This window comes from Columba livia, chromosome 6 (genome assembly GCF_036013475.1).
Source record: "Columba livia isolate bColLiv1 breed racing homer chromosome 6, bColLiv1.pat.W.v2, whole genome shotgun sequence".
NCBI lineage: Eukaryota > Metazoa > Chordata > Aves > Columbiformes > Columbidae > Columba > Columba livia.
In genome coordinates, this window is record NC_088607.1 from 3,522,757 (window position 1) to 3,549,492 (window position 26,736).

The 26,736-nt window shown below is 39.2% G+C and overlaps 3 protein-coding genes across 11 annotated transcripts in view; 2 read left to right on the top strand and 1 right to left on the bottom strand.

The window, feature by feature from the left end:
• The window catches only part of DHX32 (DEAH-box helicase 32 (putative)), a 22,932-nt gene extending 18,339 nt beyond the window's left edge, over positions 1–4,593 (top strand). The window contains exons 8-11 of the mRNA XM_013368089.3: positions 932–1,081; positions 1,599–1,789; positions 2,652–2,833; positions 4,101–4,593. Of these exons, the coding sequence (XP_013223543.2) occupies positions 932–1,081; positions 1,599–1,789; positions 2,652–2,833; positions 4,101–4,293 (716 nt within the window). The 3' untranslated portion in view covers positions 4,294–4,593. The remainder of the gene's footprint in view (positions 1–931; positions 1,082–1,598; positions 1,790–2,651; positions 2,834–4,100) is intronic.
• BCCIP (BRCA2 and CDKN1A interacting protein) lies at positions 4,519–16,312 on the bottom strand. The gene is made up of 7 exons (XM_065066741.1): positions 15,800–16,312; positions 12,642–12,716; positions 11,905–11,985; positions 9,981–10,073; positions 9,253–9,440; positions 8,007–8,184; positions 4,519–4,932 (listed from the first exon to the last, which is right to left on the bottom strand). The coding sequence occupies exons 1-7, from the start codon at positions 16,295–16,297 to the stop codon at positions 4,762–4,764; spliced, it is 1,284 nt and encodes a 427-aa protein (XP_064922813.1). The 5' UTR covers positions 16,298–16,312; the 3' UTR covers positions 4,519–4,761.
• UROS (uroporphyrinogen III synthase) overlaps positions 15,892–26,736 on the top strand; it is a 19,159-nt gene continuing 8,314 nt past the window's right edge. For 3 of the 9 annotated variants that reach the window (XR_010473364.1, XM_065066742.1, XM_065066749.1), the window contains exons 1-9: positions 15,989–16,151; positions 17,012–17,130; positions 19,503–19,611; positions 20,987–21,071; positions 22,185–22,274; positions 23,015–23,098; positions 24,055–24,151; positions 25,866–25,940; positions 26,511–26,585. Coding sequence is in view for 8 of the 9 variants with exons in the window: in XM_065066742.1 (XP_064922814.1) it covers positions 22,212–22,274; positions 23,015–23,098; positions 24,055–24,151; positions 25,866–25,940; positions 26,511–26,585 (394 nt within the window). In the remaining variant the exon portion in view is untranslated. Of the gene's footprint in view, positions 16,152–17,011; positions 17,131–19,420; positions 19,612–20,986; positions 21,072–22,184; positions 22,275–23,014; positions 23,099–24,054; positions 24,152–25,865; positions 25,941–26,510; positions 26,586–26,736 lie in introns of all 9 variants that reach the window. The other 6 variants (XM_065066743.1, XM_065066750.1, XM_065066746.1 and 3 more) reach the window with 5 other exon arrangements.

Genomic DNA, 26,736 nt, shown 5'->3' on the forward strand with positions numbered 1-26,736 from the left:
CAATATTGAACTGTTGACCTGCAAATAATTACTTTGTGCTCATTTTTCTCCACTTCAAATATTTCATAACGCTAACATAACCTTAAGTCTCCATACCATTCTGTCCTGATGGATCCCTCTGCTGCTACATGGCACTATGAGACAAACGGCTAGCACCAAACACTGGACATGTCAAATCTGAAACAAGAACATTTATATTAAAAGGTTACTATAATAACTATAGAACTTCTTTCATTTGATGTGACAGAGCTTTCAAACCAAAGCATAAACCCCGGATATTTAAAAGCTATTGATTCGGTGCAAGCTGCTATTGAAATATAAATGTATCAAAGATGCACAGAATCAAAGATTTTAGGATAACTGAGAGGAGGGTGACTCCAGAAGAAGTTCAGATAGCAAATAATGACAATAACTTCTCAATATCTCACCAGAGAGTGCAGCACCGGGCTGGATTTTTTCAGGTCTCAGTGTTAGACAGTGATGCTGGCTCCAGCAACGTTCAGCTGTCTCACTTCTCTCCACAGTAGCCTCCTAACCATACAGCACAATGCTACTTGTTTATATCGCATAATTCTAGTACAGGAGCAAATTAAGGCATTACATCCATAGATTTCTTTCTACATTAAAGAAACCATATGCTGGGATTCTGGATAAATTGGATCATGCCATTATGAAGCATTTTTGGCATCAGTGTAAGAGAAAGCTGCTCACCTTCTTTTGTGTTTACTGCACAAATGAACTAAATGAGACCGAAAGAACATCCATATAAATAAAACCTTAGTCAATGCAATATACTCACTTCTCCAACAGCAATCCAACACTGAAGGTTAAAGGGAACTGGGAAAGGAAAAAAAATAAAAATATCAGCGGAGTTACTATTTCTGCATGTACTTACGTCTCTTATTAACTGCTGACTTGATTTTTTTCTAAGCTCCTAATTGCTTCTTACACGCACCTCCTGGAACAGAAGAGATTGCTCTTACTCGCTGGCGAAAATTCTCACACCCGGCAGGAGACCACTTGACTCTTATTAACGTCTTCAACGCCTTCAAGGAAGCCAGTGCAAAGCCCCCAAGCCAATGTGAGTGTACCCATACCAAACCAAATGAGGCACGGAGAGTAAGATTGTTTCACATTTGGTGATGCTGAATGCTGGAGGGCTCCAAGAGAACCTGCTCTTTACCAGCGTGAAGGATCATCACCGGCATTACAAATGTGATTTCAGTTTCATATCCCGGCCTGAATCCAGAAAGCATGAAAAAACAGTTGCTACTCATTGTATTTGAAGCTACGACTTTTTTTATAGACCAGTTAGGGAATTTTGAAGATTTTTATTCAGCAAAATATAGTTAAAATACCATTCAATTAAGTAAGGATATCAAGTATTGCCCACTCACTTTACAAGCAAGATCAACAAGCCTAAGTTGTTCAAATAGCTCTGTTATCAGAATTTCGGGCCGCTTTGACACAGCTACTCAGTCCAAAGTGGTTTTTTATCTATTGCACGAGTCGAAGAGCATTTTACAGAGCAGAACCTGTGGACAGTACCTATCAGTAAGACTTTGCTTTAACTCCAAATACGTTTTTTTCCTCCACAGACTACAGTAATGAGAAATGGTGTCGTGATTATTTTCTAAGCTGTTCTGCACTGAGGATGGCAGAAGTTATCAGAGCCGAACTAGTAGAGATTATGAAGCGTATTGAACTTCCCATTTCAGAACCAGACTTTGGATCAAAAGAAAATATACAAAGCATTAAGAAATCTCTCTTATCTGGTTACTTCATGCACGTAAGGAAAAATATTGTGGTTTCGTCTTACTGCATTGTTAACTTACATAGAATGCTTCCAGAGAACTTAAGTTTGATAGTGAAATCTTTTGATTGTCAGAAAGGATAAAAGCCATTTTTCCACAGTGCATCAGACAAACACTTCTGCCAATTCCCATCTTCTCTCTGGGGTTCAGCTATCACAGCACCAAGTCCACACATTTCACTACGAGAGGAAAATTGTCAATATGCCTTTCACTCCAAGAACTCTTTTACCTCAAAAACTCTTTAACTTGTAATATTCTCTCAGGCATTATTTGCTTTTTGAAGATGTTTTTGTGAAAATACACTGGTAACAGAGAATTGACTTGTTGGGTATATTTAGGTATACATGGCACACAGCTTTCTTCACCTCAACCAAATGAGGCACCTTAACTGTAACTGTAAACTTAAACAAGAAAGATTAATCTATCCCCATTTGAAAACATGTTTTCCTTCACATCACTATACTCCAACTAAATACAAGAATGACCCCTCTAAACTACACTACTTCAAGTGCCCGGCCACACATTGCATTTTAAAGTCTCAGAATTCTTTAGGAGTACATCTGTTTTCACACAGACCCTCCAAAGCCAAGCTCAGATACTTACTGTATCAGCCTGCCCTCATTTGCTGCAGACAATTTCCTTAATTCTAAGCCTCATTTCATAGCATCCAGTCCCTAACTTTCCTGTAGAAATTTGGGAAAAGGTTTAATCTCTCCAGTTGAAAGTATCTGAATACAAGTTTCATTCCTGGTTTTAACAGAATAGGCAAACACTTATCTATGCATCTTGTGTTACACATTCAATTAAGTAACGGATAACCCTTTGCATTTTTTTTAGATTGCTCGTGATGTAGACGGCTCAGGTAACTATTTAATGTTAACACACAGACAAGTGGCCCAGCTTCATCCCTTCTCATCATATTCTAACACCAGAAGGATTCCTGAGTGGGTTTTATTCCACGAGTTTAGCATATCGGAAGACAATTCCATCAGAGTCGTTTCTGAGATATCACCCGAGCTGTAAGTTAACAATGATGAAACTGCTTCTTACTCATAGCTCTACCACAAAAGCGTAACCTAAGTCACAGGCGGGACAGGAGGTGTGTGTACACTGAGAGCAATGGCTGGAGAACTCAACCATAGTCATCTTCTCATTTCCTTCATCTCTGTCATAAGAATAGCTATCTTCTGGTTCTGCTGAGCAAATATTCTAAGTATAACTGATTCACTCTAGGTAAGGATATTGGTTTACAAAAAAAACAATTAAAAAAAAATTTTAAAAAAATCAGTAAAATAGGTGTTAAAAAGACAGTCTTCATACCTAGTCAAACAAGAGGAGCTGGCATCACTGGAAGGGTGAAGAAATTGTTGGTTTTCACACTTTTTATATTCACGAGTGAACATACGTGGAACAGATTTTATTTCTTTGTTGCCATTTTGTTGTGTCACTGCGTGTAACTTTGCTTGGTATCTTCATTTTCATTCAGGACACTCACCGAATTAGAGCTCAGAACTACTAAAAAAGGGAAGAACTGTGATCTCACATCCTTACTACTCTTTTCATGCAAAACTAAACATCATTTAAGGCAGCCTTTTGTTTTTCTTAACATGTTCAGGTACTGAAGTCAGTCTCAACGTCTGCCACTGTAATCGTGATCAATTAATCCACTGAAAAAACACCCTACAAGTAGCAAAAGTTCTTGTAAGGTGAAATATACACGAAAAAAAAAAGGAAGAGTTAACACAGCACTGTGCTCATAGATTAATCCAGCTGGAAATTTGTTTGTTCCCTGAAAAGCTATTTTCCAGCAAATTTTTTCTTGACATGTTTTATGTACCCAGCAGCTAAATCACCCCATAAACTGTTTATAGATTCGAGAAAAGAGAACAGACTTTCTTCTGCAAAAATCTCTTTACACCGAGAATATCCATTTCACTGTCCTATCTTTTCTACTTCCAATGTTTATAAGAGAGTTCTTTCATATTTGTATTGAACCAAAAATATGTTCTAATCCAGAAAAAAAGTACTCTTTAATGCAATTGGCAGCACTGAGAACTGAACGCCAATCACCTCAAGTGTAAACTGAGCACATTAAGTGCAAGGGTAATGAAAGCACAAACTGCTACTACATCTTGCAGAGATTTTTGGGTTTGAGTTGAAATACAACTTTGTAGCTGTATGTATCAGCATTTGCTGGTGTCTTTTGCACAAGCCTAGAAACAGCTATTCAAACATTGCAGAATTCAGTTAAAAAAATAATGCTGTTTTGTCTTATTTCCTCACCAGGTTCGTGGAGCTGGTACCTCAGTATTATTTTAGCAATCTTCCTCCTAGTGAAAGTAAGGATATTCTGCAGGAAGTGATCAATCACTTGTCACCTGTTTCAACCACGAAGGAAGAAGAGAAAACTAACCATGACAGCAAAGAAAATGAAAAATTTCCCCAACCTCCCACTGAACAAAGATGTGTTGTTCAGTGATTTTAGACTGAACTATCATATATTGGACAAATATAAATAAAACCAGTCTATATCGTATATATCTTCATCTTAACTCATGTAATTATTTTGCATTTTTGACGTACATGTATTTAACAGAAGAAACATATAAAAAAGCACTCTTAAGAAAAGGAGTTGCATGCATTCTTTTGCAACAAAAATATACTATTTAGGTTTGGTTGTAAACACATTGACCAGATCTTCATGTTTCCTTGTAACATTAGGTTTTTATTGACTGCTTAACGATGATACCAAAATATAATAACATACGATATTTAAAAATATTACTTTGATGGATATTTTCCATTGTACCACCTACTTGTCTTCTAAGTGTACAGAGGAAGCATTTGAGCAGCACAATTCCATTAACTCAACTGCAGTCTTCTGAAAATATTGTGAAGTCACAGTTCTGCACGGCTGCCTTATAAAAAATGGTGTCTCCAGGAAAGTTCAGAGTGAGAGATAGTCTCTGAGTTTCTCCATGATTACATCCATTCCATCAGCTGCAACTATCATAACAGTCCGCCAAGGCTTCATTGGGACATCATCAAAGGACCACCTGCCACCCAAACAGGTGTCACTTTCCTCTTGCACAGAGTAGCTGAACTTCAGAAGGGCTTTCTAAACAACAGAAATAAATGCACTAGGATTAAAATGTTTCATCAGCATTAAGATAATACACCATCTAAACAAGTAAAAATAATGAACTTATTATGCAGATGCTTATTAAGAAGCTGTTTTCTTCCCTCTCAAAAGGCCCACCAAAAAAACATACAAGAGGATCCACTACCAGGTGCTTTAAACTATTTGCTTTTCACAGAATTTATATAATGCATATTAATTTCTAAAATGTTTGCTATCATTATGGTTCAATATCAGAAAAAAGACCTTACGGGGGAAAAAATAATCAATGCCCCCTTTATGTGGTTACTGTGCGTCATTTTAGACCGTTTCAAAACAGACTCTCATTCCAAATTAAGAACTGTCAATCCTTAGAAGCTGTTGTGCCAACTAGCAGGGATCCTTGAACACTAACAGGAATATCAGGCTCTTACTAGACATGTAACCCTGGAACAAGAGCAAACCACTAGCTGTGTAATTTTCAGAACAGGCAGATCAGGCAAACCCCAGACAAAATGAACAGCGAGAGAACGCAGGTAGCACAGAGCTTGCATTGAAGATGACACCTCGGTGTGGAAAACACATAGAAAACCTGTAGCAATGAACACGCTCTGCTCTTTTCGTGGCCTACTCTAAAACTGCTCAGAGTCCTAAAACTTAACGTACCTGTAAGTATATGTGCTACAATAATACCCTCCTTTACACTGCCAGTAGAAAGGCTATATTAAGGGGGTGGGCACTAATAGGAATCCTGAACAGAACTTCAAAAAGCTCTTGGAAGGCCATTAGATGGCTGTAGCCACTGAAAGACAGATTTATAAAGGTTGCTTCTTCAAATAGGTAGGTTGTCCTTAATGTACATTATTTCTTTTCAGTGATATATACCGAGAACAGTTCCTTTTGACTAGCTTTCCAAGACAAAACATCTGATGCATAAGAACTTGCCTAACAAATGTTTCTAGTTCTCGCACGAGTCAGATTAAGAAGCATGAACAGAACTCCTAAGTAGAAAATCTTATCTAACCTCTTCCCTTTACAAGGAAAGTAAAGATGTAGCCTCCCCTTAGGATTGCTATTTACTATCTCAAGGTTGTAAATTTACTTTTGGAAGAAGCATCAAATTAAATGAGTGGTTTTGCTCAACAACAAACAATTTGAGCAATGAAGGCCCTAAACCTTTAATCAATTTCAAGTCTGGTTGTAACAGAACTTCTCTTCTCCTCCCTCACTAACATTTTAAGGAACAGAATAAAGCACAGGGAACTGACAAGCACAAAAAGGCTTCTCTCTGGTTTATATGGCTCTAAGTGCCTGCCTCACTGCATTTAATACTATTTCATGGCAACCTAATTAATGTTGTGTGTGACCAGGGAGGATATGCACTCCAACACTAATTTAACACATATACATTATTAAATACAGAGACACACTTAATCTAATATCCTCCATAATGTTTAAAATAAATTGGTTAAAAACACTAGAAAGATTGTTAAAAAAAAAGTTCGGTTTGAGCCTGAAAATTATTGCAATTTAGATAAAAGCACACAATTAATCTTTAGAATGCCACCCAAAATAACAAAAGAGAGATAAATACAAAATAGGCCTTCTAGAACATAACACCCGTGAACACACGGGCATCACAGGCTTCTCCCCTTCAGTGCTTCAATAACACGTTTACATAGAGTTCAAGTTCAGTTGGTAAAGCTGCTGTGGCACGAACACAAAAGAAAATCCCAAACTTGTTACCACGTAAAGGCTGCAGTAGCATTCCCTACAGCTCCCGATGAATACACCCACTTACATTTTTCTTCTTCCCAAGAAATAAAATTACAGCCATATCATAGCCTCCAACAGAGAATGTCATGAATGATTACACACAGAAACCTTCGCCGTTAACCATATGATACACATGCAAGTGCTCTAGCCTGTAGGCACTGCCAGAAACGAAAAATAATGGGCTCTTGACAAAGCAATAATATTGTAGAATAATATTTTTAAGGCTTTTAAAAAAATAAAGAACAATGAAAAAGTATTTGCACTTCAAAGTACATTTTTAATTTAATATCCCGTATCTTCCTCTCTCCTGATTTGGCCTGCAAACAGCACAACTGTGCAGATGGGCTGCCTCACAAAATAGGAAGTAATATATTCATCTCAGTATTTAGGCACTTTTATTAATGTACTTGTCCTGAGTAGAACAGAGACAAAAGGGGAGTGATAGCTACTTGGCTGGATCTTCAAAAGCAGTTTATTCCGAGCATTTTCTAAAGTAACAGGTATCCAAAAGCAAACAGATGAATCAACTTTCCACATAATACAACAACAACATCACAAATGCAGAGCTTTACGTCTGTTAAGTTTCATGGGAAGAGCCCTCAGAGAAATGAGAGAAATGCACTGAAACTGCATCACCAAACATAAAAAAAGCCTCAAGAACGGTTTGCTTTTTTCTGACACAGGACTAACTACATAGGGGCATTTGATCATGCTAAAGATCTGGGCACCTCATTGACCACATTTCAACAAGTCTGCCAATTATTACATTCAGTTCAATCTCTTCAGCATTGCTATGAGGAAAGAGGTAAAGCTTCTTAATTCTTTGAGGCCAAGACACTGGCCTCAAAACAAAGTAACACCTGATCTTTCTCCTGAAATCTCTGCTTATTTCAGGTATTCTTTGAATTTTTCTTTTATCCTCACAGCACTGGAGACCCTATCAGATAGTAACGCTGCTACAGGTGGAACCTACACCAAATCAGCTTACAGACAGGTTAATTGGGACCTGATACAAGTAACATATTAGTAAATTGATACCAACACAGAGGATTAATTTAATAATTTGGACTTATGGATGCCAAACGTCTCTGTGATTCTCTAAATACAAAAGGTGTTGTGTTCAATATACAAAACCAGGTTGCTTACTCATCTCTCAATACTATTCTAACAACCCCTAAATTTAATGTAAAAGATACGTGATCTTATCTTCTTAAAAGCTGCCTTGAATTTAAGGTGAAACACCTTTTTGCTAATATGTAAATAAAAATAAACATTTTAAATTAAAAAGATCACGTTACCTCATAAAAGAATTCTTCCTCTGCATTTGCAAACATTAACTCCTCCTTTTGTTGACTTCTCCCTTCCTTCCTCTTAGAATTGTTCTTTGTGGCTTCTGTAAAGGTCTTGCTGATAAGGAGATAGTAGTGGCACTTTCCACAAGGTTTGTTTGTTTTCTGTGCCTCAGTCAACTCTTTCCTGAAGATAAATACACGTTTACACATACAATTTAAAAATACACGTTTACATAGACAATTTAAACCCCCAACAAGTGTATAAGTAAACTTTATAATGTACTAGTATAGAAAGGATATTCATATTGCAGCCTACTATTTCACGAGTGCCACAGAACGTAGATTTTGCACACGCATTCGTAGTACTCAAACATACTATTTGCCTTTAAAACAATAAAAATATGGATGTCTTTCCACACCTCACAACATAACCCTTTTTTCCCCAAATCCTGTTCATGCTAGAGTCTGAAAATGACTCTAAGTGCCTCATTTCTTTCTTTAAAAACCTTCCTGGCCAACCCTATCTACATGTTTTCTTCTATATTAAAGTAGTAATTCCTAAAGGTCTATTTTATTTTTTTCAATGAGCCATGACAACAGTGAACTTACTCTGATTTCTAATCTTACCTCCATGAGCGAAAATAAGAAAAAAATCTTCATTTAATTACTGGAGTCCCTTATCTAACACAATTTCCTGGTTCTCAACATGGCACTAAAACAATGTAATGCTGCATGTCAGTGGATTTACTTGCTTACTGTCACCCAGTGTATGATATAAATCTATGAACGAGCAGAGATCAAGCAGTACTTAACCTCCTTCACTCACTTACGTGACACGAATCAAAACACTGCATACGGTTTTCATGGGCCCAAACTCCTGTCCCTAAATTTAAATCTTCCATTCCTGAGCCAGACATTAACTCATAAGCAGAAACATCCAAGTTGCTTGTTATCAGCATGCTACGAAAGGTTCTCATTTTAAAATTTACTAGAGCAACATGAAAATAATCTGCAGCACAAACTACAATATACACACAACTATTTCTGCAGTAGAACAGCACACATTCTTAAATTATTCCCTCTGTCTGGAAGTTTAGAGAGTTAATAAACTGAGGATCTTATATGAAATGAAAATATTTTTTCCTGTTCATGTCTTATATATATAGTATCACCTGTCTTAACATAGCTCCATACAAATAAGATTTCTGAAAAAATTTACTGTTCAACATCGTGTCAAAAACCCCAAACTTACTGAAGCTGCTGATGCATGGGCAGAGCAATCTGTGGTGGGACGTTAATGAATCTTTCACTTAGTAGAAGACCCACAGGCTTACTACTGTCATTTAGGATCTTACTCAGTTGTTCAACTACATGTTGCTCACAGCTCTTCTCACACCGACTTAGAATCAGCTCTTTGATTTGTTCAGCACACTGTGTACCCTAGAATCAAAAGGTATATTTTCATTAGATTACAGAACAACTATTTACACAAGAAAACCTTCACTGTGAACTTCAGGTGAATATTCTACAGGCCTGTTGGCAATTTCCTTAAGCAGTCTCCAAAGCACTGTATGATTTATCTGAATTTATTTACCAATCCTGAAGCGGAGGGCAAACAAATGTTCCTAACTGACAGGAATGCAGCGAGGAGCTGCAACATCAGTATATTCAACAGCAGAACTCAAAAGCTGTGAAAGATGAAAGTGAAGAAATACAAGAGGCTGACAGCTCAGTTACCCTAGGACTACTTATTAGACCCAGTTTTAACTCTCTGTTCTACTCTTCGCTTTATGTTTGACCTTCATCAAGTTATACAAGACTAGATTCAAAAGAAAGCTGGGTGATGTGCAGCTTTAAGACAGCAGTCCTCTATGGAGGAATTCAAAATCCCGATCCAGCTGTCTAGGCTTGTTACACAAGGCAAAAAAACAGGATGCAGACTCACTCATTACTGTCTAGATGTTAATGAGGAGTACCAACCTTCCTTTCCGTTAAGTTTAAGCAGCTTATAAAACCAAAGACTTCATCATCATCATCTTCATCGTCACTACTGTCTTCTTGGACTTCTGCTTGCTAGTTGATGAAAGAAAAAGCAACAACTCACATTGACATTCTATTTCCACTCTCTGCAGCAAGAAATGTTTTTCTTCCCAGAGGATGCTCGGCAGATGACAACCATCTAGGTAATCTGTACAAACAGGCAACCTACAAATTCTGGTTACGGTTATGAAAGTGCCGCATCATTGAATGTCTGCATACTCAGAGCCAGCTATGCAGAGAGCCAGGTCATGTATCTTGTACAGCAGGATCTTTCAGAGACACTAAAATTTGATAGCTCAAATATAATGAGCAGTATCTCAGTACAACGGATGGCAGTATCTTAAGCAAAACCAATTTTTTTCAGTTTCTAATGTAGGGAAATAAACCTGCAAAGTCTTAAAATCCATAGGGCAATAGAGCTTTGGCAGAGAGTGAAACGAAAAGCTCAACAAAACCCTGCAATTAAAATTTTGGGGAAAGAACTGGCGTCATGTAGTTGTACTATAAGGATCATATTAGACTCGAGTGGAAAAACCGTTGGCAAGTGGAAAAACTGTACAGCAAGTATGCCATGCAACATGGTACAACAGCACAACTGCGATGTGGGGGCAGCTTTTTTGGGTTTGAAGGCAGCGTGGCCATGGCATCTTTAGCACTCTAGAGCACTGAACAGCTTCCCTGGCCAGGAGTCACTCTGGAGCCTTGGCAGAGTGCTCCAGTGCCATGGCAGAAGTTGCTCAGAATTCATTCTGGGATCCTTACCTATGCCCAAAGAACTCTGCACAAAAGGAAACTGCATGCAGGACATTTTTGATCTATATCTCTCCACATAGAGGGAAATCACAAGGTCCTACTTCTTATGGAGATGGTAACAAACTTTTCTACAGCATTTACAGATCACTCTACTACACCATAGTTCAAAAAGAAAAGTGAAATGCCTTCCACATGTAAAATAATCAATCAAATTCCTTGTTTGGTTGAAAGCAGCCACGAAAAATTTCAGCTCCCATAGAAGAATTATTCTCAAAGCCAAAAAGCAAGAAAGCATTTAAATAACAAAGACAGGAACAACCCCAGGTTCCAGTATAGGTTGGGAAATTACATATTAGAGAGCAGTGTAGGGGAAAGGGACCTAGGGGTCCTGGTGGACAACAGGGTGACCATGAGCCAGCACTGTGCCCTTGTGGCCAGGAAGGCCAATGGCATCCTGGGGTGTATTAGAAGGGGGTGGTTAGTAGATCGAGAGAGGTTCTCCTTCCCCTCTACTCCACCCTGGTGAGACCACATCTGGAATATTGTGTCCAGTTCTGGGCCCCTCAGTTCCAGCAGGACAGGGAACTGCTGGAGAGGGTCCAGCGTAGGGCAACGAAGATGATTAAGGGAGTGGAGCACCTTCCTTATGAAGAAAGGCTGAGGGAGCTGGGGCTCTTTAGTTTGGAAGAGACTGAGGGGTGACCTTATTAATGTTTCTAACTATATAAAGGGTGAATGCCACGAGGATGGAGCCAGGCTCTTCTCGGTGGCAAACAATGATAGGACAAGGGGTAACGGGATCAAGCTGGAACACAAGAGGTTCCACTTAAATTTGAGAAGAAACTTCTTCTCAGTGAGGGTGGCAGAGCACTGGAACAGGCTGCCCAGGGAGGTTGTGGAGTCTCCTTCTCTGGAGACATTCAAAACCCACCTGGACATGTTCCTGTGCGACCTCACCTGGGCGTTCCTGCTCCAGCAGGGGGATTGGACTGGATGATCTTTTGAGGTCCCTTCCAATCCCAAACATATTGTGAACCCCTTCTGAAAGTCTGTTATGTCATTTCAACAAAAAGCTATTGTACTTCATTTAGAAAAGTAAATTCTGTCTTACCTTGATAATACTTCCAATATGATTCTGTTGTATTAATATATCAGTTAACTCAGCCGTGTTAACAGGAGCTTTTAGAAACAACTGGAAAATAAGAAACAAGTATGAAGAAGTTTTAGACCTGATGATATATCATGGGCCACTTAGAGAAATTACTGTCTTAATTTTTTACTAAGTTGTGATGCAACTCTCTGTTCCATTTTTAATATCCATGTAGCGAGTTTGTTTATTTAACTTCCTTCAATATAATACTGTAAAGACTAAAAATCAGCTCCTTGAAGTGCTTGCTCCTGTCCCCTTCACAAGCTGGCATTTGGCAGAGCTGGTATCCTTTTGAGTTTGGCACGATGTGAGTGCTTGCTGAGCACAGGTTTACAACAGAAACAGCCAAAAGAACAGACACATTACTTGTCTGTCTGTTTTTTAACAGCTGTAATTTACCAAAAACCTCCAGGAAACTGATTAACATTGAACAAAGTTTTCTGGGCACCAACTGACACAATGAAGATGGGAAAATTATGCCCACTGTGGAACAATAGCCCTACAGTTCATTGGGTAACGTTCCTGAAACCATGGTGAAGGTGACACGTTCACTGTGGCTGTAATTGTTTAATCTTCATGAGCTGAAGTGCAGTAAAGTATGAATCAATACAGATAATGTGAACTGATGATTTTGTGTAACTCTTCAGAGGTTATTTATTAATGGACATATCAACCAAGCTAACAAGAAGTCAAAGTACCTGTTGCAGTAATTTCTTTATCCCATTGTAGTCATTGTCTGACATGGAATGTGCTTCAAATTCAATATTCACTTCCTATGAAGAAGTAAGACAGAGAAAAATCAAACGTGCTTTGCAAAAAGCTATATCAAAACAAAGCTAAACTATAGGCAATCTGAAGATAAGTAATGGTCAACATCAGAAATTGAACTTATTTCCATATTTCAGTAATGTCAGCAATTGTTACAGTAATAATTTCTTCTGGAATCCTTAGAGAGCACTTGTGAAAATAACTTTTAAAAACTAACTTACAAATTGTGCTGTGAACAAACCTTTAATGCTTTATTCCTGCAATCTGGTTCACGCAATTATGTTTACTGTAGCCAAATAGTTTTTTACTGTAGAGAGGCTTGATCCATGCAGTTAAGCTCTTAAAACTGCAGGACTGGAGTGTAATGCCTTGGCTAAAGATGAAGATTGCTGTGGACATTTAAATAATTACATCCAAACCCATACTTCTGCTATTTCCTCAGATCCTAATGGTATCATTAACCCCACTCTGGAAGTCTGCTCAGTAGGCACAGGATGAGATTCAGTCACAGCAAAACCAGAATGTGAACTCCTGCTTCTCCTTCCAGAACAAACGCTGTGTGCCTACCAAACAGCTTTACTGGTACTCTGTGTTAATAGCACCACCTGCCAAGGTTGCCTTGCCTACCTGTTCTTCTGTGAGCCACTGTTTGAGATCATCCAAATTTACTTTGTCTTTTAATTGTCAGTTTGGATTCCAGTTTCTGAACAATCTAAATAACTGAGCCTTACTTTTGTCACCAATTAAGACCATAACTCCCTCCAAGCCCACATCGAGGTCATGGTCTTTATTGTTCACTGGGAGAACAGTGTTAAAGGCTCATTTACAACGTAGAAAACAGGTATACAGTCACTTCAAGGGGGTAATAAAAATCACGAGACTTGTTTGGATATTCTTCTATGGTCTAGTAAAGCATGGAAGCTCTATAGAGGTAATCAAGAACACATTATTTACTTGAGAAGCTACCTATATAAGAAAACAGACTGTATCTTTGGTGCACACAGCATCCATTCCTGGCGTCCAGGAACCTTTTAAATACTTTAAAATTCAAGGTTCCCACTGAATGATTAAGGCAGTAAATTCTGAACAAAACACAGTTTACAGTGGTTCTGAACGCTGTGCAAATCACAGCCATAAAATTGATATAAACCACAGAAGCACTAGATGTTCTAACACTGGTTTTGCTTCACGGTTTTTCCACTACCCAAAATAACGCCCTGTTATGAGAGTTCACAAACCTTCCATCTTTCATCTATTAAAAAAACCAAGCAAATCAAGACTCATCATATATTTTGGTGTGTCCTGTCCTGTTACTGTGCAACAATACTCTGCTACGTACAACGGTACAATGATACCGCAGTGAGCAAAGCCCCATTTGGTGATCATATTGTTGTTCTCAGACTGACAGAACTAACACATGGTCATTATTATAAAGAAAACATCTGCATAAATGAAGAGATTGTCTTTTTACTACCTGAAGTGGAAAGCGGTGAAGGGAAAGGCTAATACAGCAAAAATTAAACGCCAAGAATTACAGAGAAATGTATACCCTTTAAGTACATGACTGCACAAATTTCTAAGTTTGTACAGTTATAGATGTTCAGCATATTTCTTTACTATTAGCAACACGCACCTCGGTGTCTTATACAAGGTATAGAAGGACTGAGGGAAACTCGATATATCTTTATATCAAGACTTCCAAACTGAAACAGATGTAATAATGATATATCACCTTCAAAAGCTGGACCACTACATTAAAATAATTTATGTTTCGAGTTTTATCTGGTACATAGACAATTGCAAATAAAACATAGCAGTGCACACCAGTACAGGACACACAGAAACCATCCTCAAACTGAAGAAACTCCATCCACAAACACTACAATATATATAAATACTACATATATATAATATGCAGGAATGCTGAGCACTTTTAAAAAGGTATTCTTGCCATTAGCCTTAACTTCAGTGCCCAGACACTAGTGCAACATGTTGTATCACTTTACAAACACTGAACAGAACACAAAGTACTAACAGTGCTAGTCAAGAACTTCATAAACATATATCAGCTCAAACTAAGTATCCACGTAACATGGTATATACATCTCTAGCAAACTGGAACTGCTTTTCCATCGTGTTAATATGACTGATAACGCAATTAAACCCTGAGTTCTTATCACGACACGTTTTTTTTTTTTAAAGGCAGGATTTGTTCGGTTTTATTTGCTAACATAAGCTAACTAAGGCCTCATCTAAGAAAAAGGAAGATAATTAACTCAAAGTGAAATGGTAGCTAAGTCAATTAAGTTAGCAAAATACTTAATTTGAAATGTACCGAGTTGAAACCCACACATACTTCTGTTCTTTGATCCCTTCAAACCCTGTGAAAATCACATATCACCTTATCTTCCGGGGATTTTAATGAGAGTTCAAAGTCAGGCCATATCTCTTCCTTTCCTAGAAAGGCGACTCCTCCCTCAGTGTTGTGTTTCACAACTATATAATTATTTACACACATGTCCGGGTGCAGATACACAGAGTGCTCAGAAATTAAGTTTCATTTCCTTGAGATCTAGCGTTTTTTCTTTTTTTTTAATTTTCCCTCCACCCATTCTTCTAGGAAAAGGAAATAAAAACAAATTTTCTGCATTGAAAGCATTATTTTCTAGTGGCTGCCTCCAGTCCCACACAAGAATGGATGTGGACAGAACACACCCGAGGGCCAAGAGTGTTCAAGTGATTGTGGCCTCGAGGATTTCAACATTCAAAAAAGAAAAAAATTAAGACTCTCCAGCAATTAACAGAGTATATTTTACCTCACCAATTAACGGCATACACTTTACCACAGGAACGGCCTCCCCGGGCCCAGGCTGGGCCCGACCCACCAGGGGCTCCAGAGAGGGACAACCCCGCTCCCCGGCAGCCCCGGTCACGGCCTCCTCAGGCGGCTCCTTACTTCTAGCGTTTTCCAGCTGATTTTAGTCACAGAGTGTCAGGGGACGACCCTGAGAGGGGACACCCGCGGCCCGTGAGGGGAGGCCGGGCGCAGGCTCTGCGCGCCGCCCGAAGGCCGCGCTCCCCCGCTCACCTCATCGATCCTCTCCTCCTCCTCAGAGTCCGACTCCGACTCCGGCTCCGACCCCGACTCCGAGCCGCTCTCCCCGGCCGGGAGCTGGGGCTGTGCCCGCCGCTTGGCCGGCGTGGCCATGCTGGGCTGGCGCGCAGGCGCTCGGCAGCCGGAAGGCCGCGGCGGAGGGAGCGGCGGCGGGCAGGCGCGGTGGCGGCTCGGGGCGGCCCGGCCGCCGGCCCTGCGCGCAGGTGAGAGCCGGGGCGGGCGGGCCTCACTGCTCCCGGCTGCAGCCGGGCGGAGCGGGGTTCGCAGCGCGGCGCTCCGGTGTGTGGTACCGCAGCGCGGCAGAGCTCCCCAGGCGGGAATCGGGGTATGTCGGCTGAGCTGCAGAGGGGTGAGGGAGCTGGGGAGGAAACCCGGGTGTGTGGAGAGCAGTGGGGGAGACACCTTCCTAAAAAAACGGGATTCCCCGCTTTGTGCTGCTGATGCTTTAAAACAGAGAAGAAACTTCTTCATGGTGAGGGTGGCAGAGCCTGGCCCAGGCTGCCCAGGGGGTTGTGGAGTCTCCTTCTGTGCAGACATTCCAACCCGCCTGGACACCTTCCTGTGTAACCTCATCTGGGTGTTCCTGCTCCATGGGGGGATTGCACTGGATCAGCTTTCCAGGTCCTTCAACCCCTGACATTCTGTGATTCTGTGAGAATATTCTGGGAGAGTCATCTGGACTCTGGCGGGACTCAGAATTGTAGGAAACAATTACCTTGCCTAATAGGCCCAGGCAGATCTTTCAGCAAAGCATATTTTATTAACGATTAACCGGGTGTTCTACCTAATGGCAGGCACACGGAATAGGGCAGAAAGCCCTTGCTTGTATCACCCTAATCCCCTCCCCAGTTCCCCCTGGTTGGTACTGCAGGGTTTACAGACCACCCGACCCTGCATCGGTTTACCTGTCTTGTTCATCTAATTCTAACAACCCCCTTCCCCTTATTGATTTATTTAAAATACGGATTCCTGGCTCTCTGGCCATCCTCCCCCCTAGCTCTGGGATTAGTTTGAAGAGACTTTGTTTGACATTAAGGATCCATAGTCTGATGTCTCTCAGTCCTTCCCTCCTCTGGGGTCAGGTGTCAGATCAGTTCTAAAAACAACACTCCTCCTTCAATGGCTCCTTACAAAATATACTTGAAAATGGTATGTGGCAATGTATATCCATGTTAATTCTTGCAGCTCCCTGCCATGCTGAAGCATCCTGTGTTTAAAAGAAGAAGAATTGTTGTGTGCAACAGGTGTCCTCGCATTTCTTCTGCCCCCACCGCTGCTGTTCTTGGCCTGTTTCTGCTAAACCGGTGAGTTGCACTGTAGTTGTTGTAGCTAAGCAGGGGCTGAAATACAGTTCTGGGGCCTGTGAGTCTGTCCTGAGCATCTCTGACACCAATCACATTACTGAAAGCTAAATTAAAAAGGAACCAAGTGCTTACTGCTTACTTAACAAAATAATTCTCCAACTAGTTATAGAGAATTCCAGAACAGAAACCAACAGAAAAGGCAGTGAGGTAGAATGCAGGAAACACAGTGTAAATGTGGCCTTTACAAAAAGGTACAGAGCAAGAAAATGTGTTGAAACATCCTAAGCACTGAAAGTATAGAAGTGCCCATTGATGTTTGAGCCTCATTCATGTGGACCATGTTCCATTTAAGTCTTCATGTCTAGTTAATGAAGAAACGTAGCTCTTAATGAGGTTGTTTGAAGAAGACTGGGTGTTCACTGGTGCCGGCCAGAAGAAATGCAAGGCACAGGTTGTAATTTCAGCCTTATAAATACAATCCAAATAGGTTAGAATTTGCATGTCCCTTTAAAGTGTAGAACACGTCTGTGTTTATTTTTTTGAGATCTGTGTCTGTTCTAAGAGCACGTACCTCATTGCCAATATATGGTACACAGGGAAAGAATTCAGTGTGGAAAAAGATATATTGGCAAAGCCCTTTACTGCTGCAGTAAAACTGCCGCTGTAGGGGTGCAATCTGTGCCTATATACAGTTTTACATTTTATTTTTGGAACTATTATCAGTTGGGAATGAGATTAACTACTAACATTGCTTTTGGTAAAAATCCATGATGTAATGGAAGGGTCCAGGTCCTTTTATTCTTCTCTGGATTGCCATGCCAAAGAACCAGTTCTTTTGTTTTGTGACACAGACACCCAAATAGTAGGAATTATTCTCAGATCGTTTGTTGTTGTTACTTGATGATACATGTATTACATCATCTCTGAGTGGGGTGGATTTCTGAACCATACTTCATGGCAGCCTTACAGGTTTTTTTTCTTCTCTGGTTATTAAACCATCTAATCATAGTAGAAGAATATTGGTAAGAAATGCACAGCATCAGAAATCCTAGCCCAGGGATTTTTACAGTTTTTTTAAAAAATCACATCTCAATTGTGTCTTATAACTCACCTCCATTTACATTTATGATGGAACACCTTTTGCACTTGGCAATCAAACCTTATTTTCTGACCCATACAGTTGATTATAATATGAATAGTATTAGAGAAGTTTAATGTGTTTTGCAGCTCTTGGTGTCACTTCGCGGCAAGAAACAAAAGGACCCTTTTATTCCTTTTTCCAAGCTGTCTTCAGTGTTAAAGATAGTTCGCAATTAGTTTGGGGACAGCTTTTGAAATGGAAGTTAAGTGACCCACAGAGATGTTCTTTCTGTACAATGCTCTATACAAAAAAATCTGCAAAGGTTCTTATTTTTTGAATATGAGAGAGTATTGCTCATCTTTACTAATATCAGGTGTAGCCATTGTAATCAGCTTTAGATTTTAATTAGCAGCAGAGGGATGTTGAATTTTACTGTGTGATGCTGTGAATGAGAAGCATTTGAATTATGTCTGTAAGCAGAATATTCTGAATATGCAATGTGACCTAAAATGACCCTTCCTCTGAATTAAGTAAGTTTCGTGGACTCAGAAAAATGGCACCAAGCTGGTTTTAGCCGTGATGTAATGCCTCTTGTAGTTTATTATCAGAGCTAACTGGATGGTTCCCAAACCTCCGACTAATATAAGTTATTTTTCATCTTTGTGACCGTGTGCTCAAGACAGAAAAATCTGTTGTCCTCTTAATAGCGGTTTGCAAACCTAATGGGTTTTAAATGGTATTTTTTTAAACATCTGAAGAGACATTTTTGCAGGGTTGTTATTGGCACTCAAGCAAACACAGTGCTGGTTTAGTGAGCCAAAAGTGGGTGGCCGGCATCAACCTATAAGCAAAGAGTTGGCAGTGTAAAACTTATTAAGGTTATTCATACACATTTGCTTTTCCAAATATAGATTGAGCACTACTGGACTCTGCTAAATCCATTCATTGTTCTAAATAGAAACTTTTAATGGTTGATTAGAATTTTGTGAAATATTTAAGATATAATTTCTAAATAAAAAATATAAGATACCTAACATATATCTTTGTCTTGTAAGTACATCCCTCAGAATACATCAAAAATTACGAAAAATGCGGCTTGTCTTATTTATGTGTTTTTTCTTAATGCTGTTTGATTCAATAGGAATGTTTGTCAGGGTTCTTGACTCTACATGTATTTAGGAGAAAACTCGCTGGACAATTGGATTTCAGTTATTTGTAGGGCACTCCTTAGGCACATCTCAAGGACACAAGCAAACCAGTGAAAACGCTGCATTTCTCTTACCATTCCCAGTGCAGTGGGACCCCGGCATCATTGCAGCAGGTCACAAAAACTTCCCTGTGTGTTTCGTCCCCACAAGAAGAATCCAGCATGAAGTTTTAACTTCTTTGTATGTGCAGTGGTAAGTTTTTGGTTTGAAAATGTGCTAGTGCGTTCTTGTAACTCTTTGGCGTCTCGTCTGCCTTTTGTCCCAATTTACAGCGACATGTCTGAAATGGGTATATTCCACCAGTTTTTGTTCGGTCACACCTGTCACCAAACCCACATGAACCTCCCTGAACTATGATGGCAGAAGGAACAGAACGGTCCGGGAGGTTTATGGCTGCAGAAAAAGACACTAATTTTTTCAGCAGTAAAACCAGAGGGTAGTTGGAGATCAAAACACACGTTACTCATAAGTGCACAAACCTACAGATTCCATAGGTTAAATTTGTCTCCTGGTGGACACTTGCAGCCCCTTTTTGAAGTGGATTAACAAGCTGCCTTCTGGTGGAATTGAAAATAAGCCAGTGGCTACTATGAGCAGCGGGGCTGTGCAGTCTTGCTCTTATAATAATGAGCCAGATGGCTGAACCCAAAATACAGTTTGTATCATTGCTTTGTGCAGGAGACAGCTAGGTAGTTGCATCTTGTGGTAGTTCATTATATTTTATGACTTTGTGATTATTCTTCGGTTTCAGTATATATTTTGTATGCAGGATCTCAACAAAATAATTACTTTGATTATTGTAAGTCACCTTGTTAAGTGTGGATGTTTACCCATTTCTTATTGTTATTCATTACTTGACACAATACTGAGGCATAGGATGGGAAACTGATGGGTTTCTAATTACCTAAAGTAATTAATTAGAAGTCTGCTTTCCCCAGGTGTACCTGAATTAACTCTCATATTATCTAGGGGATTCATTACAATACTTTTGGAAATTGCTTTATCCAAAAAGCATTATTATGGAATCATTTCAGTTGGAAGAGACTCTCAAGATCATTGAGTCCAACCATATCTTGCATTACACAGTTCGGAAGGACTTTTTTTTCCTGTATGTTTACTTTTTGATGACTTCCTAATGTTATTAAACGTTATATATTTTGGAAATAGGGAGGTGTGATAGGTTAGAGATAACATGATTTTTCTTGGTGCTGTTTGACTTTAGAGTACTAGTGCGTGTATCAGACTTAGAGCATAAGCACCAAAGGTGGAGTTATAATAAACATAGCAGCTTCAGTATCAGAACAACAATCTATACTACAAAGAAAACTAGATTTTCACAAGAATGTTGGATTTATAAAGACTGTTAGAGTGTTAAAGTGACTGAGAAGCCCCTCAGCCCTACCTCCTTCAAGCTACTAGCGACTGGATATTCCAGAGTATTTGGGAGTCTGACTCCTGAAAGCCATGGATGGGATCTACTTTGGTGTTTGCTCTAGTTTAAAATGATCAAGAATTATGTTTTCTGAGAACACAGCCCTTGACAAAGTCCTCGTTTCTTCTTCTTCAGGTGTTCTCAGACCTGCGAAGCCCTGCCGGTTCCTGCGCTGTGATACTGGGTGCTGGGCAGTCTGTGAGCCCTCCCCTGTCTGCTGGTAAGATGGTCAGAATCCAACACCTAAATCATGACATCACATTTTAAAACCTAGGTTGAAAAATGAAGTTTAAAAGCCACAAAATTAAGGTAGTATCAGAGCGAGATAATGAGTTCCTGGCGTGGTGCTTTGGGTGCCCTTTTCTACCTGCATTTCACAGTGTTTCTGGTGAGTGTGTGACCCTGAGCTCTGCTCGCTTGTACCCCATCCTGGTTTGTCCACTGTTGTCTGAAGCCGCCTCCTTTTCCCTTTGCACTTTTGTTTGAATGGGGTTTTTTTTGTCTTTGGTGAAGTTTTGAGGATGAACAAAATTTAAGGTGTTCTCATTTTAAGGAGAATTTGCTATTGTGTGATCAGGAAATAACACAGCTCATTAAGGCTCTGTGCAGTTGGAGAATGGCTTTCTGTTTGTAGTATTGCATTTGTTTGCTTTGATCCTTGGTATATTTGCTTACGTATTATAACAGGCTTTGAATTCAGCACCAAAGTCAACTTTTAAGGAACTGAGAACTATCATCTCCCATTTTAATGGCTGAATACATTTTTTCAGTCTTGCTTTGTTTACTATAGATATATCAAAGAAGGCATATGAATATTACATATATTACATTCAGATATATGTTTGTATATTTAAAAAACATTTTGAAACGCTGCCTACACATGTTTTCCCCCATGAAAAGGGTTAGACTCCAAACACATCAAATTAAATCGCTTGGTACATAAGCCCTTGCGTATTCATTACGGTGAGCACAGTGTGGAACTGAAAATAATAGAATGTTTTTATAGGTAGGAGCTTATTATGTTGCTGAACGTGACTGCATTGTGGGGTTGTTATTTCTTTTACAAAATATTCTCCTTTACAATGTGTTCTCCTTGACGACTTCCATTATAGTTTCTCCCTTAAGCAGCATTATCTGAAGACAGCACGTTATTTGTTGCTCTTATCAGGGTGGATACTCATGCCCAGAGAATGTACGTTAACTGCTTACTCATTGTGTAGAGAGCAGCACAACTGGTAGCAACCCGGTTTCTTTGAAGCTGAGCTATTAAAGTCACTGTTCAGTAGCAAGTCCTCTAGATCTAATTTAGATAAATTCCATTCTTGTATTTCAGAGTTCTTCTGCAGTTATTTGGTAAACAATGAAGGTTCTGTTGCTGAAGGATCCCAAAGACAAAGACTCTGGACCAGATCCGTATATTAAAGTGAGTGAACTTTTAAAAATGTAGACAATGTGTCACTTCATGATTAAATAATAGTATAATGCATTAAGCAACATAGTTGAATTTAACTGTGAAAGTGAAAAATGTGCCCTATCAAAATGAGACTGCGTGTCTGAAAAAATATACCAGAAAATTTGCGGTTACTGAAAAAAATATTTTAGTTATGGGGCATTGGTACAGAATTCACTGTTGAAGCTCTCAGCAAAGTACTGATATTAAGACAATTTCATTTTAATTAGTTAATATTGATTATGTTCATAGGGATAGGATTAATATTGCAAAAAAGATGAGTAGCCTTACTGGAAATGCACTGTGGAGAAGAGGTCACCTGTTGCTGTGGTCCTTTCTGCCACTGCCTTTGCTTGTGTGAGCAGGTCTTCCTCGTTAGAGCACTTCTACTGACTTGAAAGATGACGTACAAGAGATGTACAAGAATATTGGCGAGATTAGGTGGTCATTTGTCACTTAGGCACTTCAGAGTGACGTGCTGCTGTGTCCTGTAACTATTCAGTAGCTATGTAAGAACCCTCAGTCCCACAGCTGTTTAGGATTATGTTGTAGTACTAAATAACTAACAAAACCAAACTAGATCCACTAGCCAAAGCAAATAAGATGCCTTTGTGTTTTACTTCAGTAAAAAGAAATATTTGTGCTGAGTCAATTATTTGAAAATGAAGAAAATACCATTTGTAATCTATTTCAAGAGCTGTATTTTTTTATAGGAATTAGGATTATACGGATTTGAAGCAACTTTGATTCCAGTTTTGTCATTTGAATTCGTATCTCTTGAAAGCTTATTTGAAAAGGTAAGTCTTGAATTATTTCAGTTGTCTTATTTTTGACAGAATTTAGTTGCCAGGATGCCATGTCTTATCTTGATTTAATGATGCCCTTTGTGGCACCTCCTTGTGTGTTTCCACACAATGGTACAATATTGTATAGAACACAATACAGTATTGTATACAGCGTCAAGTTCCGTGCTTATACTTGTTAAAGAATTAAGTGGGTCAGATAGAATTCACATTTAGGTTGGTGGACCACAGGAAGTCACAGGTATTGGGGCATTTTGTCTCATTAAAAAATTAGAAGACTGTAGTGACAACTGGAGGTTCACCCGTACATTGTACTGAAAGTATGTACTGCATCTCCTGGATACATGGAATAACACTGCGTAGTCAGTGGTCTCCTTCTGCTTTTTCTTCTATGTGTGTATTTCATTTTAAAACGTTGAAAAGGTTTTCTGAGGGAGGTTCCCTTTATTGACAATCTCTAGCAGCACTGAACTTCGTTAGGTGGCGGAATGTGTCATGATCTGCATTTACAAGGGATCCAAGAACATTTTTACAGCTTTTGTACTCATTTTTGAGAGTCCATCAGCAATTTTAACTGTTGTTTGGGGGACAGGGGGCAAGGGGCTGTCTGGGTGGAACCTCCGTGTTCCTGCTCTCTGCTCCCATATGATTCTGTAAGTACCTCCTGTGTCGCTCTCCCATCCTTCTGGCTGGTTGCAGTGACAGGAGTCCTTGTCTGCTCCGACACATTCTCAGAATTAATATCATCTCTGCAAGGTTTGTTCTGAATTTGAGATTTGTTACTCATTTCTCCCCTAAATACTCTGACCACTGGTAGTAGTGACGTATTTGCCCATTTCAGACATTTATTGAAGCTGGTTTGTTCTTCACAAGATTATAAAGAATTGACCAATGTCATTTTTTAACTTACTTACTTTAATTTTCTTCTTAACTTCACTGTTTATAAATAGCTCTCTCATCCAGAATGTTACGGAGGCCTCATTTTTACCAGTCCGAGAGCATTAGAAGCCATCAAGATATGTTTAAAAGAGAGCAGTAAAAACGAAGGTAAGTGCATATTTATATTCTTCGGCCTTTCTGGTTCAGTAATTTGTGAAGTTTGTAATTTTATTTCACACCAGTAGGTGTTTGGAACATGCCTTTTTTAAAAATAGCTTTATCTCACAGTTTTTTGGCATCATAAAGGTGTCGTGCTAAATTGAGCTTTTAAGGGTTGGGTTTTCCGCACTTAACTTTATTGTTAAAAGTGAAAGGAAAGAGCTTTTGGTGCAAATTACTAATTAGCCTGAGCTTTTTCAGTTGTGGTTAACTCATGCATAAGGAATATTTTGCTGCAGTGCTTAGTTTTGCTCACTAATTCCTTTCCTGCCTTGTAGAGAGGAACGTGTTACACAAACTGGCCAGTGCTACTTCTGTGCCTGTTTAATTCATATGAAATCTTACAGAACAAGACATTTCTCCATCTTTAATACTAAATTTCTCAAGTGAATTAAGCATTAGCTAAAAAGCAGTGAAGAAATGGTGGTACATAAAAGCCAACAGATTAGTTGTGAGAATCCTGCGGCGTGCTAAATAGAAATTACTGTACCGAGGATCTATAAAATCCGTGTAAACTCTTCTGAATTCTTAAGCTAAGCTATAACGTCTGGCTTGGAGTTTATTGCTTTATCTGCTGCATATTGGGGAACAGTCACACTACTCCCTGTGCACTCAGTAAGGTCACACTCTGAGAAAGCAGTAAATACACTAAGATTATTCGCTTATTTTAGCATTTTCAGCAGCAGAGAACTATATTTTAGGATCTTGGGTCAAACGTAATCTCTTAGCTAGAGTTCATCCCTAATCTTGCTTAGGAGTTTTGGGAGCTGCCAAAATATGTATTTTAATCAATAAAATGAACCTTTAGCTCCCACTTGGGTTCCCCTCAAAGGTAACAATTATCTTTTTCCTTCATTAGAATAGTTTCCTCGCATTAGTTTTCTTTGTTTCTGTTGTAGTTTCTAACGTGTTTCCCCCAAGAATAGTAGAACGGAGCTCCACGTCCTCGACTGTTTTCAGACAAGAGAATGAAAGACTTAGTGTCTCTATTTTGAGTCAATAGGGTTTCAGGCACAGGGCTGAGGTTGCTGGAACCAAGAGGTGTCGTTTAGAACCCACTTACCGCCTGCAGGAGGAAAACCATTTCCTACTGGTTATCTTTTGGTGTCTGGTGCGTTTTATTTCTGAGCTGATAAATTATTTTTGCTGTATGTCTAATATATATAATCCATTTCTATATAATGTATAAAATGGAGTTGTGTTACAGAGAACCAGAATGCTTGGGAATAGGTTTGTTCTACCCTTTTATTTGTTGTCATAGATTATATTTATTTGCCTAAGCCTTGAGTTTGAAACCAGCAGTTTGTACATCTGAATCTGCCTTTGTCCTATGAGCTTGTTTTTCCCCATGAGTTTTGATGTTTTTTTAAAGTTCTTAATGCCAAAAATGTAAATGATCTGGCATAGGGCAAGTGTGCATTAAGAAAGCTACTTAACAGAAGCGGCTAAGAACTGTTTACCCAAATTAGGCTTTAAAAACATGTTGTAGACTGCTGTTTACACAATGAAAAAATACATTAAAAATTCATTGTGTACATCCGGATTTGCCAAAATTGTAGCCGAGTATTAGTTGTTATTATTTTGCTGTATTTTTAGGTTAAACAGAAGTCCAAATACTCATTTAGCATTCACATTTTGTTGCCGCATGCTTAATGTTTTCCAGCCTGGTCAAAATCTCTTCAACAAAGGTGGAATTCCAAGCCAGTCTATGTGGTTGGAAAAGCTACAGCTTCTCTAGGTAAGCTGGGGTTTAAAAGAAGAAATCTTAGATAAATCTGTCGTGTAAGTACAATTTTGGGAGTATTAGCTGCTATTCAAGGGCACTTAGAAGAAAATATAGGTAAGATTTATAAATGGAAATATTTGAAAACATGTAATGATATACACATTAGAACTATACGTGCTTCATCTAAGGATCTAGCTTCTGGGTTTTCATGACTTTTATTGTAATGCGATGGCAACTGCTTTAAGAATTGGGTCAGAAAAGAATAAAAATTGGAATTGCAGCCCGTTCAGCACAGACGGTGCTTTTTGATTCACCACTGCAGGGACTAGAGCTTAAAAATAGCTGCAAACCAGCTTAGCTTTCCCCAGCGTTTGTACTTGTTTCATGTGTATCTTTCTAGAGCTAAAATCGCATTTCCGTAGCATGTTACTACTTCAAGTGCTCTCATTTTTTTGCTGTTTGAAGAAGTTTTTGTGTGCGTGGATCAAGCTGGGTCTCCCTTTTGAACCCTTGTTCCTGTGACAGTAAATCTGAATTGTTCTCAATGATGCCAGTGCTTTTCTTACCTGCTTTTGGTTATAGTGGAAGAAATTGGCCTTGTTCCGCAAGGAGAACAGTCTGGAAATGCTGAAAAATTAGCTGAATATATTTGCTCAAGTGAGTATCTAAAATCTCCTATTTAAATTAAGCTAATGTACTTTTCATTGTTTCAGAATTTCCTATAAATAATATCAAGTGTACGCTGAAGCAGAGAAGTACATACTGCATATATCTCTCATATGCAGAACCTGTGAATTTAACTTTGGGA